At 40.2% G+C, this 13,675-nt stretch overlaps 1 protein-coding gene across 3 annotated transcripts in view; it reads left to right on the top strand.

The window, feature by feature from the left end:
• The first annotated feature begins 10,652 nt into the window (after window positions 1-10,652).
• LOC148013507 (sec34-like family protein) overlaps window positions 10,653-13,675 on the top strand; it is a 131,768-nt gene continuing 128,745 nt past the window's right edge. The window contains exons 1-2 of one of the 3 annotated variants that reach the window (XM_087668547.1): window positions 10,653-10,898; window positions 11,091-11,188. In XM_087668547.1, the coding sequence (XP_087524673.1) occupies window positions 11,093-11,188 (96 nt within the window). In that variant the 5' untranslated portion in view covers window positions 10,653-10,898; window positions 11,091-11,092. The remainder of the gene's footprint in view (window positions 10,899-11,090; window positions 11,189-13,675) is intronic. The other 2 variants (XM_087668546.1, XM_087668549.1) reach the window with 2 other exon arrangements.

The following is a 13,675-nucleotide window of genomic DNA, read 5'->3' as shown; positions in this document are numbered from 1 at the left end:
GATATCATTGTAATGTTGCCTTTCTCTCCCTTTTTTCAGTTGATGATATTATGCAATCCAGCTTTGTCCATCATCGTAATATTACCTCTATCTCCCAAAAGTGCAAGTTTCCAATTTATGACATTATGCAATCCAGCTATCAAATTCATTCCATACTCCTAGCACTTTCTAGTTTCCTTGCAATCCCATAGTACATGCTTAATTGTTTTATCCTCTCTCTTAGAAAACAAGCAAGATGGTGCCACCTTCATAAACTTGATAGGGCCCTTAGTTGGTAGCCTTCTAGCAAGCACTCTCAAAAGCATTAGGTTTAGCTTAAAGGGTGGAGTGGATGTTCAAATCCTTTATACTTTTAAGGCCTTCTTAATCTTTTCAATCAAAATAACATTAGTAGCATTCAAGGCCTTCTTGATCTTTTCAATCCAAATAACATTGGTAGCAAAGAAATATCTATGCTTCTTTAGTGAACTAGCACTTTTGCATGAGGGGGCCCATAGGTACTGTAAAACATCACCACATTTAGCATGAAATATCATGGGTGATTCTTCTTTCTTTTTGTTAAAAACTTCAAATAGCTAGCCCTTCTTTGCATCATTCAAATTGTGACATTGTGTTGGTTCCTCATGGCTTGCAATTGGAGTTGGTTGAGTCCCAACCATCTCTCCACCTCTTAAGGCCTTTGTGAAACAACAATTTGGCCTTCACTAGCTCCCTCTTGATAGGCATTTGTTAAACCACAAATTGACCTTCACTAGCTCCCTCTTGATAGGCCTACAATCATCATTAAATGCTCAAGCTTCCAGATGATTTGATTGAGGGAAGCATCAAACCTATGATTAGGATTGCCAACCCATGTGAGACTACTAATGATAGAGCACCAAGCATCCACCAATTTTTGAGCAACTTGCAACACATCCCCTTACTTCTTCCACCTAGGAGGGTTGAGTTACATTTCCAATGCTTGATTATTGCACACCAACATTCAAGTTCATCCAATAGTTTGAGGAGTTGAATGGTAAGACTTATTACCTTCAATCGTAGTGACTTGATGCCAAGTCCACTAAAATTTTTGGGCTATATCATTTGCTCTTAGGTGATAGCATGGAGGTCACTTCTCCCTTCAAAGGACCTATATAACCTCCTAAATAATGCTTTCAAAGAGCTCCAATTTGTCTTAGTGAAGGGGAGTATAGAAGCATTGAATACCATCATCGCCTTTAAGAATAGTTTTAGAACACTGAGATGTCTTGATAGACCAAGTACCCATTTACCACTTTTAAAGCTTGAGGTGGAACTTTCCCATAAGCCAGTCATCAAAATCCTACATCAAACACCCATGCCCACAAGAGCACTCATGTAGCAAAAAAATTAACATTTTTAAATGATTTTGAAATTAAGAGAACCAATTTCTTCTAGGTCATCATTCTAGTCTAGCAAGAGAGCCTCAATCTTCTCTTTTATCAGAGAGAGAAGCAGGGAGAGAGAAAGAGGAGAGAGAAGACTGCAGAGGAGAGAGAAAGATTGCAGGAAGAGAGAGAATAAGAGTGATGAGGAGAGAGAAAGACTAGATTTAGAGAGAGAAAGACAAGAAAGAAGGGGAAGCCATAGAACCTGTGAGCAAGAAGGGAGAGAAAGTCTGTAATTGTATTAATGTGTCAAAAAGATTGTGTAAAATTACATATCCTCTCCTTTTATACCAATGTCAGTGTGACATGGCATAATATCAATATTATTTACACTAATTCCTTATTCTCATCTTCTTACAATCCATCCCCACTCAAGATGAAGTTTTTGTCCTCAAAAACAAATATCAGACTTATTGGTATAGCCAAGTAGGGGGCTGTAGAGTACTACTCTGTACAGCATTACAAGTGGTAAAAGAAAAGATTACCTAATATTCAATAGTAGTACTAATCTATACAGAGGGTCAAAATCAGCCTGTAGCCACCCGGATTAAAAGGGAAAGTTGTATCGTTGCCATGCATTGGATCAACTTTCATAAGATCGAAGTCAAATACAGTTGGAAGCATGATCATCATGATGGTACTCACTAATGAAGTCACCATTGCATTATGATCATCCAAATCCACATGTTGTCCATGATCTGCCTTCTTGAACTGAACTTCTTGTTGTGGACTCATACCAAAATGGTCTTTAACAAGATGTTCTCCATCATTTGCATCATAATATTCAAATACCAAGAATATTTTGGCAAACTTTGCCTTACATGTGGCTTGGTGATTACAAGATAGTGGCTTAGCACATCGATAGCATAAGCCCGCAGCATGCAGTTCCCGTATTGTATCACTAGTAAGGTGTCTAACGCGTTTAGCCTTAGATAGCAATTTACACACCTGCTCATCACCATTGGTCAGCTCTATAATAGTTTTGACATGCTGCTCATAGTCATCTTGCTGCTCATGTATAACATATGGCTGTCCATGCTCATGACCATATTGCTCATGCTGTCCATACTGCATATGGTGATAATAGCCCTGCTGCACATCAGAGAGACAGTTTGGTTGAGCATATGCATTTGCTTCCACTGATGTTTGCTGCTCACATACATAAGCATGCTGCCTTTGATCATTGATCCCACAGCATTGGTCATAATCACTTGCTTGCTGTTGATCAAAGCTAGAAGTGCACTGATAAGCATAACCATTTCTGTCACATCCATAAGAACTGGGCTGGTCAACCAAGAGAGCTTCACAGGTATAATCATAACTATTTTGCTGAAGAAATGGATGCTCATAAGCATAAACATGTTGACCATAATAGCCATTTTGATGTTGTCCATAAGCATAAGCATTTGATTCAGGTCTTGCTGTTTTTTCCATAACCGCCTTCATAAGAGCAATACACTGATCAGTCAAAACTCCAAGTTTGTCAATTCTAGCCTATGTTTGAAGCCAACCTTGTTCACTAGAGCTGGAGCTATTGATCTCAGCCATTGCAGTCAAGTTGAAGAGATATGTTGTTCCTTGAAAAATATAAGTCCAAATAAGGTGTATGATAGCTTGACTCGAAGGTTAGGATGTCTAGTATCAAGTAGAAATCCTGGTTTGAATTTAGGAGTAGCAATACCCCTCTCTGTTTAAGAATTTCCAGAACTGTCCACAGTGAACTGTTAGTGAACTACCGGTACTAAATAGGCTCTAGCTCGAGAAATATGTGTCCAAATGAGACGTTTGATGGCTCCACTCGAAGCATATGATGTCTAGCATCAATTCCAATTGTTCCTTTGTCGTTAGAATGATGCTACTAATTTCTATAGCAACTTTCCCAAATTTGTCCGTGTTTGGATTGCACCCTGTTTTGGCTCTGTTCCAAGTGTTTTGAGTACTTCTTATCCAACTTGAGTCAATACCCAATACCTATACACTCAAATGAGTAGGAGAGAGCATTCCATGAATATGGCATTACAAGATTGCATCCCCAAAACATCATACCCTTGAGAATGCTCCATCGGTCTTCCATAGGCAATAGGTTGATGACGAGGAGTCAAGTGGCACAAGATTCTTCGAATAGATCATTGTTGAGCCTTCAAGAAATGGTTCAATCTCTTCAAAGTTGGGGAAGAACCTTCAAATGTTGTCGATCACTGATGCTAAGAACATTCAGGAAGTGTTGAAGAGAAAAAGCCCCATGAAATTCTTCAAAATTTTTGAACAATTTTAGTGCTGTCCAAAACTGTCAATCCTAGAGTTCCAGATATCATTGATGATGCTATTGCAATGTATGAATTTGGATCTCCAGCGAGCCAGAAGACAATCAAATCTTCTCTGAAGCATGGGAAACTGCCATTGGTTGCATTGTCGATGGATGACAATCGAGTTATTGATGTGATATGAAGCCTTGTGTCTCCCAGATAACAGATAGTGTTAACTATCTTATTGTATTCACAAACAGCAGATTTAATCAAGATGTCAGTTTGAATGCAATTGCATTTTTACGATTCTGTGTATTGAAATTAGCAGAGGGAGATCTTGGATCTGTTGCAAGAGTTGGGTCTAAAGCTCCAATCCGGATGGATGCCGATCATACTGGGACAGAGACTTCATGTGATTCTGATGAGTCTAGGCATGATAGCATACGGTCTGAAACTGGGGTTCGGGTTAGTGCGTTTGGATGCAGGTATTCATGTGAGAAAGATTGTGTGTCTGGTCAGTTTCCTTCTGACAAGCAAGGGATCGAGAGCTTCAATGTTGGGTCTCAATCATCAGGTGCACTTGATGATGGAAAGGAGGAGCCTGGGGTGTCAATGGTAAGTGATGCAATTGGACTTGTGAACCGAGTCACTGTTGAATCTGGAACAGATGTCTCTCAGCGGACAAACACAGATTGTGAGGCATTGTGCTCGTGGAACTCCGAACTATGGCAGAATCGCAGTTAGGCAGGATGATCATGTCAGTTGTCCTAACAAAGCCGGCTTCTTTCAGCAGGTTTCAGCAAACTCGCATTGAAAGGGCATGTGCCATGGCTGGTCTTCATGTTCTTCGCTTGATGCCGGAGCCTACAACTGCTGCGATTCCTTGAAAAGCCTGACACCATGGAAGAGGTGCTCTCTTCATGCCAGAATGCTTCTGATCTGAAGCTTTTGACCAGTAATGGCTGGCTGAACTTCTTATTCACTAGAGATGGAGCTCGCTGAACTTGTGGGGGAGCCTGAGATCCTGTGACTAGTTATTATAGTCCATTGTTGAGGCCTGGGGTAGATGTGGATGCTCACTACTCCCATTTGCTCTGTCTTCTGGATAACATGCTACTACAATGCATATCTTGCCAATGTTGCCCAAATTGTTGGAATTCAGGTGTGATCTTTGATTTGGCCACCTCCTTGCTCTTAGATGTCTCTGAACATTTGAGGGTACTTTATAGAGATCATGCCACAGAGACCAAGGAAGTTGTGAGTGTCCATCAACCAAGCCACAAGGAACATCAAAACGCAGCAAAGCACAGGTATAACCTGATGGCTTGGGCTGATATGTGCCTTCTTGCCTTCAATGACAAACTCATTACAAGCCCTGTGTCAACATTTGGATATGTAGCCCAAGGTCTGGTAGGCATCAAGCCATGGATTCTGACCCACGTTGAGAATGCAATGGCTATGTCTTTTCTGGAATTGAAGGTAACATAAACGAGTTTATGAAGCTGGCCACCAGGGACTTGGACTGGGACTACAGAGTTTGTCCATCATGCCTTTGGCAGCCTGATTCGAAGGCTTGCTATGAAATGGCATCCTTCATGAAGCTGGCCACCAGGGACCTGGATTGGAACTACAGAGTTTGTCCATCATGCCTTTGGCAGCCTGATTCGAAGGCTTGCTATGAAATGGCATCCTTCTCCTGATGATACTGCTGTTCATATAATTAGCCAGGTTCACGTGATAGATCTGAATGGAGGTAAATGATCGGAGACTTCCTTCCAGACGTTCATATGCCCACACGTTCTATTAATGACTTCCTGGCTAACCTGCTTGTTGTCTTACATATGGCCTTTCAAGGCATCCAGTGATTGTTCTATCTCTTGCAAGCTTGTTGATTAGTTGCAGATACAACCTTCCACCAAACAGTTCACCTTGAGACTTCCATTCAGACGTTCATATGCCCACACGTTCTGTTAATGGCTTCCTGGCTAACTTGCTTGTTGTCTTACGTATGGCCTTTCAAGGCATCCAGCGATTGTTCTGTCTTTTGCAAGCTTGTTGATCAGTTGTTGCAGATACAGCCTTCCACCAAACAGTTCACCTTCACTCTCCGCCATCCTAAGAATCCATCGTGTGTGGTATACATTCTTGCTACTATCCTCCTCTCAGAGCGTCCATCTGTTGATGCCCGAGACTTGATAAAAAGTCTTTCCATGTCATAAAAGAAAGCTTCTCTGATGGAAACAAGGCATCAAGAAGGATCCCAACATTTCCTACTGGTCATGTCACATATATCGCAACAGAGAGCACTTTAGAGTATCTGATCTTCCATTATTTTTAATGAACGGATACAGCATCATGAAATTGCCTTCACATCTCGAGAAACCTCCTCTCTTTCAGTCTCCTCGCTCAGGGTTAGAGCCCAATAGGTATGCAAAAATAGGTGGTCCACCAAGTTATGTTGAGACTGGGACCAAAACCATGATTGCTGGATCCTGCAGGAAGCTTCTCTCGTCGTGCACCATGAAAATCAGGAACAACAAGCCCTGCGCTGCGGCTTCTTCAGTCGGTGTATAAACACCACACGCAAGTACGTCGCCTTGCCAAGGCAGATATAGAGGAGCCAAAATTTAACAGTTCAGACCCCGTGTTGTACATCACAGATAAAGCTAGCAAGACAAAGTATAAGTTCCTCTCAGATGTTGAAGGTGATAAAGCTCAACTTGAGAGGTTGTACAAAGCTTGCAGAGGAATTCCATGGTAAAGTGGAAGACCAACACCCTCTCCAGAGCAGCCTGTGGAGCATCCTGCATCGGTTCTGTCTCCAGTTACACCAGAATAGTTGGGGCCCTGCAGAAGCGGGAACAAGTACATCGCCTGCTAAAGTGTATAAGATCGCTTCCCGTTTGGGAGCTCGAACCTGTCACAAATTTGTCATCGATGAAGGTTGTCGAAAGCTTGCGCAAGCTTAGATCGTCTACTCTTTCTACTCTTTCGAAGCCTGATTTTTCCACCACCAACAATACTGTGATTGAAGATGGAGATTCAAGCAATGGATCCAGTGATTACTCCACCACCCCACCGCGCATCCGTGCAGTATCCTCAGCAGGTGTACATGTCGTAAAGGATTCTGAAGTGTATAGAGATAGGTGGAAGCGAGAGGTCAATGAGCCGACATTCTTTCAAACAGATGCTACCAGATCAACCCCTTGTTTACCCTTGAAAAGCCTGAAGGCATTCTCAACGGCTCTCCTGATTCAAGTTCTGGAATCGACGATGCTCCACTTGCAACTCTTGAAAAGCCTGATCATTGTCAAGCGGAAACGAGACAAAAAGAAAGAGAACACTGGCACTAAGGAAGGGTCGGATTCTAGGTCATCAAGTTCAAGAGTTCCATGGCTGCTCCCTTCAGCAAGATGAAGATCAGTTAGTAAGGAAGATAAAGCTGTGAATACTACTATATATGGTGCTTGATCTAAAGCTTAGCAAGCAAGGAACTGTCCCATGCTATCCATTATAGCAGAGAGATGAACTCGTGACAAGAAATGAAGTAGAGATCTTGGTTGCACCATGAAAGCTTGAAGAGAAGCTTGAAAGTTGAAGAAGAAGAGGACTCACTTTTGGAGAGTAACCCCATTTAAACCTCTGTCAAGTTTTTAGTGACCTCCTTCACCCAAAACCCCTAAAATTTTACCTCAAAGTTGAAAAATGAGCTGCCATTTTGTCTCCATGCCTTCAAATTTGATCAAACCTCCTGGCATAGCTTGTGTGGAGTCCAAGAAAGCTGCCATGTCTAGTACTTCTTGACTGCTGTGGTTCTTCAATACTGTACCTGTGCACAGTAAGGTTTCCTGAAACTGACAAGAAATTCAATGTAAAGAAAGAGAGAGAAAAGGAAGGATATGAAAACTAAGCTCTGATACCACTTGTCAGAGAGAGAACCAGGGAGAGAGAAAGAGGAGAGATAAGACTGTAGAGGAGAGAGAAAGACTGCAAGAAGAGAGAATAAGAGTGACAAGGAGAGAGAAAGACTAGATTTAGAGAGAGAAAGATAGGAAAGAAGGAGAAGCCATAGAAGCTGTGAGCAAGAAGGGAGAGAAAGTCTGTAATTGTATTAATGTGTCAAAAAGATTGTGTAAAATTACATATCCTCTCCTTTTATACCAATGTCAGTGTGACATGGCATAATATCAATATTATTTACACTAATTCCTTATTCTCATCTTCTTACAATAGTGTGACATGGCATAATATCAATATTATTTACACTAATTCCTTATTCTCATCTTCTTACATCCTTGGTGATGATTAAGGTTGATGATACAACAAACTCATTATACATTGCCAACAATTCATTTAGAGACTCTTACTCAATTGCAATAATGTAAAAATTATCATCAACAAACATTTGAGAGGTGAAGATCTCACCATTAAGGAGGAATAGTTCTTTAATAACACCTTGTTAGACTTTGGAATCTATAAAATTAAGGGAAGGTTAAGTCACCAAAGCAAATAAAGTAGGGCAAGGGGACAACCTTGTCTAATAGACTGCCTCAAAGGAAAAGAAGGAGTATAGTATCCATCTATACAAATCACAAAAAAGGCATGATTAAACGTTGCTTTCACCATTTTATGATAGGTACTTCCAATGCCACACTGCTCGAGATGTCATATGCCAAAGTTCTAGCCAACTCTAAGCCAACACTTCTTACTCAATTCCATTGCACGATCCATCCAGATTAACAAATTGAGGATTCCATTGTGAATTTTTCTAGCATCTTTAATCCATCTTGAGCTGAATGCAATATCCTAGGCGGGACATGTTTGATTCTTAAAGCCATAGCTTTGGAATCTTACTACTATATTATTTTTGTTGTAGGTTTGGAAAGCCCCGAACCTCTAGAGGGCTTCCCGAACCTACCCCCTTTTCCAAACCTCCATTTTTCAATCAAAACCCCCTCCCCTCCCCTCTTTCTCACATGTAATCTCTCCTTTTCTCTTCCCCCTTTCTTTTTTCATTAAGTCCCCTCCCCCCCTTTTTTTAATTAAAACCCCCTACCCTCTCTCTTACTTATAATCTCTCTCTTTCTTTTCCCCCTCCCCTTTTTAATTAAATTCCTCTCCCCTTCCCCTCTCTCTCTCACACTCATGTGTAGGGCCTAGGTTCTCTCTCTCTCTCTCTCTCTCTCTCTCAATTAGATTAAACTTTTCAATTTAATTTTATTGGTTTAATTAAATATTTTAAAAACTTTTTTAATTGAAAGTTTTTTGACATAACTCCTCCTCCCTCTCTCTCTCGTGTAGGGCCTAGGTTCTCTCTCTCTCTCTCTCTCTCTCTCTCCTTTTAATTAAATCAAACTTCTTTTAAAATTAAAACTCTCTCTCTCTCTCTCAAAGTTAGATTAAAATTTTTAATTAAATATTTTAAATTTTTTAATATAAAGTTTTTTGAACATAGTTTTTCACACACTTTGAGAGAGAGAGAGAGAGAGAGAGAGAGAGAGAGAGAGAGAGAGAGAGAGAGAGAGAAGACGCAAAGAGGAGGGGGAAGAGGAAAGATAACAATCTTTTTTAAATTAAACATTTTTTTCTCCCCCTCCCCCCTCTCTCTCTCATGTGTAGGGTCTAGGTTTTTTTTCTCTCTCTCAGATTAAAATTTTTAATTTAAAATTTGTTGGACATAGTTTTTCACACACTTTGAGAGGGAGTTAAAAGAAGATGAAGTATAAGAATTAAAAAAAGAAGAATAAGAAAGAAAAAAAATGAAGAGAAGGGGGAAAGAGAAAATATAATAGTCTTTTTTAAATTAAGCATTTTTAATATAGTGTTTGACTTAGAGAGAGAGACAGATGAAATATATAATTTGAAAGAGAGAGAAAATGGGGGAGAGAAAGGGAAAGAGAGAAAAGAAAAAAACAGAGAGAGAAGAAAAAATATATAGAGAGAAAAAAAAGCGAGAGAAAAAAAGTTGAAAGAGAAAGAGAGAGGAAAAGAACACAGAGAGAGAGAGAGAGAGAGAGAGAGAGAGAGAGAGAGAGAGAGAGAGAGAGAAAATGAGAGAGAGAAAAGTAGAAGAGAGAGAATTTGAACACAGAGAGAGGATTATAGAGAGGAGATATAAAATTTAAAAGAAAGAGAAAAAAATTTTTAAAGAGAGAAGAAGAAAAAAAGGAAAAAAGAGGAGAGAGAGAGAGAGAGAGAAGAAGAAGAAGAATAAAGAGAAAAAGAGGAAGAGAGATGGGGAAAAAAAGAAAAGGAAAAAGTTTTTTTTAAATTTAAATATATTTAGAGAGAGAGAGAGAGAGAGAGAGAGAGAGAGAGAGAGAGAGAGAAGATAAAATTTAAAAGAGAGAGAGGGAGAGAAGAAAAAAAGGAAAATTAGGAGAAAAGGGAGGAGAAGAGAGAGAATATAAACATAAAGAGAGAGAACTATATATATGGAATAAAATTTACATACTATAAGAGAGATTGAGGGGGGAAAAAAGAAAATGTGTGAGAGAGAGAGAGAGAGAGAGAGAGAGAGAGAGAGAGAGAGAGAAGAAAAATAATAAAAAAAGAATGAAGAGAGAGAAAGAAGAAGAAGAAAAAAAGAGGGAGAGAGAGGGAAAAGAGAGGAGAGAGGGGGGAGAATAAAAGAAGAGAGAGAGAACCAGGAGAGGAGAAAAAAAACTAAAATACAAGAGAGAGAGAGAGAGAGAGAGAGAGAGAGAGAGAGAGAGAGAGAGAGAGAGAGAGAGAATTAGACATATGGAATTTGAAGGAAAAGAGAGAGAGAGAGAGAGAATTAGACATGGAATTTGAAGGAAAAGAGAAAAAGAAAAAGAAAATAAAAAACAGATGGGGTAAAGAGGAGAGAGAAAGATGACAAATGTTTGCTTGTTGCTTGGGGGCACACTAGTATACGTTAGAGGGCACATTTGTCATTGTGTGAGGCTTATAATGATATGGAGACTTCCTAACATCATCTTACGGCATCTATTTAATTAGAAAGCATTAAGCATATTGCATACGTGAGACCCCCACATACGGAGCTCCAAAGTGAGAGAATACTTGAAAGTAACTATTAGTTTTATCTCATTTTACAGGCCCCCGGTACCGTATGTGTAGAAAATCATATTGATGTATGATGAGATCTATTTAGCTAGTTCATCGTCCTTCTTCGTCATCTTTGCTGCCATTTGATCCAAATGCGTCTGGAGTAGAGATCATCTTCAACCTTCCCGCTTCCATCAACGTTTTTCCGACTGCGGTAATTAGCTTTGTGACATTTACCTCACAATCATGCTGGTTGCTTGACCATCCAATTTATGCGTCACATCTTAAATCTTGAATAATGTCCATACATAGACAGCATATGTACGTGTGTATGAATGAATGAGAGAGAGAGAGAGAGAGAGAGAGAGAGAGAGAGAGAGAGAGCGTTCGTTTATAATTGTCCCAGAGATGGCTGGACGAGCAAGCCCTGTACCTGTTGCCAAGTCCTCTCCACGCCCTGCTGCTGTCTCTAAAGGCTACAACATTGCTGCATCCTGGGATCAGGTTTAAACATTGATTGATTGATTGTGTGTGTGTGTGTGTGTGTGTGTGAGAGAGAGAGAGAGAGAGAGAGAGAGAGAGAGAGAGAGAGAGAGAGAGAGAGATCATTACTGTCATTACTGTTGGATCTTTCGTAACTTCACAAAATACTTTAACCACCTTTTAGGCATTCTAGAGGTTTAAATGGGTTATTTCATTTAGAAATCAATGTCATATTGTAGTAAAAGTATCTAGATTGTAAGCGGTGATCTCTTGAATTCCTTCAAAGGTGATTGGGTCGTGTATGTACTTTTCTAGGGATCTCCTTGGTTCTACAAAAATGTTATGGCACAATATTATTGCAACTCAACGATGTATCTATTTGATTTGGTTCACAATCGAAGCAGGGCCTTTAGGTTGGATTTTGATTTCGATGTGGGATTATCATGCATCTTCGAAGATAAGAGTTCCAATGGTATCACCAATGAGTTCTTTACCAACCCTACAGAAGACTTGAGGACCCCTATTGTAGAATCTAGATATTTAAAGGAGATGTGAAGGAGTGGGTGATTGGAAAATCGGGATTGATTTACCTTTGGCCTAAGGTCCTATCCCATTGTTGTGTTAGTGGCTGCCTATTCCTTGATTGGGGGGGGGGGGGGGGGGTGGGGGGTTTATATTTGACATATTTACTAAGGTTTTGATGGGGTTTTATTTACAAGGTTTTGTTATGACATCCGCTAGGTAGATTTTTTCTTCTTTTGGGGGTTTCCTCTTGGCCAAGAAAGCTTTCTCTTCTCCAAATGTGCAAATTTGAGGATGATTGCCCTCAATTGTGTAGTATCTTTCCCAACTCTTCATAATCCCTATGAAGGGTGCGTTCTTGATACCCATTGCACCACATAGTGCTGCTGCATTTTCTATTTGGTCTCTCTTCATTCCATTCCACCACACTCACATGCAAAGCTCGAACTTTCCTTCTTTTCTCCCTTTTCTACTATGGTATTTACAAATTTACACTTGCTTTATGGAGGCCTTACCATGTTAATCCATTTTGAATTTTCTTCTACTCATTGAGCTTTCTTTACTATTGCTACCTTAATTTCTTTCTCCATGTGTGCTTTCAGCTCATGAATTTTACTTTTTAGTCTCTTGAGCATGGTCTCCGTAATTTTCCCTTTCTCTTTGTTATGGAGATCAAGTTGATTTTTGTAGTTGATTACTTCATTTCCCAATTCTTAAGTTACCACATTCCTTTCTTGGAGGTGTGAAGATATGCTAGGGTTTGCATTGAGAAAACAGAGAATGTATGAACAGGACTAAAGTGCAAATAACTTGGACAAAGTGCAAAAATGGGAGATGAGTACTATCTAATGAATGAATTGTTGAGCAACCAAAATCATGTTATGCATCAATAATTCATCATAGTGCATTAGTGCCTAACTTTGCTCTTCATTAACAGCCCCAAAAAGGTCTATTTGTATTTATTGGCTTTTATTTTGCACTATAGGACAAATGCTCCAAAATCTCCTATAAAAAGACATGTTGTGCATGTTCATTACAATACTCGTGTATCCATGAGTGTTTATGCTTCAAGTTTGGTAGCTTGTGCTTATCATGTTTGAGCAAGGAGCCCTCTATGGCCACTTCTAGTTATGCAGCTTAGTATAGAGAAACTTTCATAGCTATAGTGGACTGTGTTTAGCTAGAGCTCCTTTTGGTTGATTTGGGTGTTGGATAGTCATTGTGTAAAGAAATGATCTATCGCAGAAAACACAACATGTTAGGGCAATTGAGAGACAATGAACACAGTGAAAGATAATGAAAAAATACTGTTAGTATACAATGCTCAATGTAGCAAACACACTATGCAATGAAGAATACTGACCCCTGAACTCCTATGTCTCGAGGACCGGGGTAGAGAGTATGGAGCTGGAGAGTGTGTCATACTCTAATGGATCCCGAAACACAGCACGCAGCCTCCATATGTGTTTGGCAGCAGCAAATGCAGTTGTAGGATACCAGATGAGTGATAGATAGGTAGTAGGCTGGCCAAAAACTGCAAATGCAGCAGGGTGATGATGATGTGGCAGGTGGCAATGATAACAAACAGTAAAACGCAGCTCCAGGAGGTAGCAACCAGGCTTGGCAGCGGCAGGAGGATCAAAATGCAGCAATTTGGAGGTGGCTAGCTGTAGGTGATAGCTGATCAGGGCAAAATGCAGGGTTTTGGGTAGTGTGCAGCAATAAATGCAAACTTTTGGGTGTAGACAGGCAGCCGCCTTGGAGGGCTGGCAAGAATGGAAATTTGCGATGGAGGGTTGGGAAGTAGACACCTCATGGTAGATGACAATGATGGACAGCTCCAGTTGAGATATCCTCTACAAACGGGGTATGGACAGCAAACTCTAGCACTTGCAAGTTGTAAAATGAAATTGAGGCTGGATGGAGGGCAGCATGTCTATTTATGGAAAGTTTGGGTCTTCCTGATAGGGTTTGTGCTTATGGGAC

Source organism: Lygodium microphyllum, chromosome 26, assembly GCF_053477565.2.
Source record: "Lygodium microphyllum isolate KBCC chromosome 26, Lygodium_microphyllum_v1.1.10, whole genome shotgun sequence".
Classification (NCBI taxonomy): Eukaryota; Viridiplantae; Streptophyta; class Polypodiopsida; order Schizaeales; family Lygodiaceae; genus Lygodium; species Lygodium microphyllum.
This window is presented reverse-complemented; position numbering and strand designations above follow the sequence as displayed.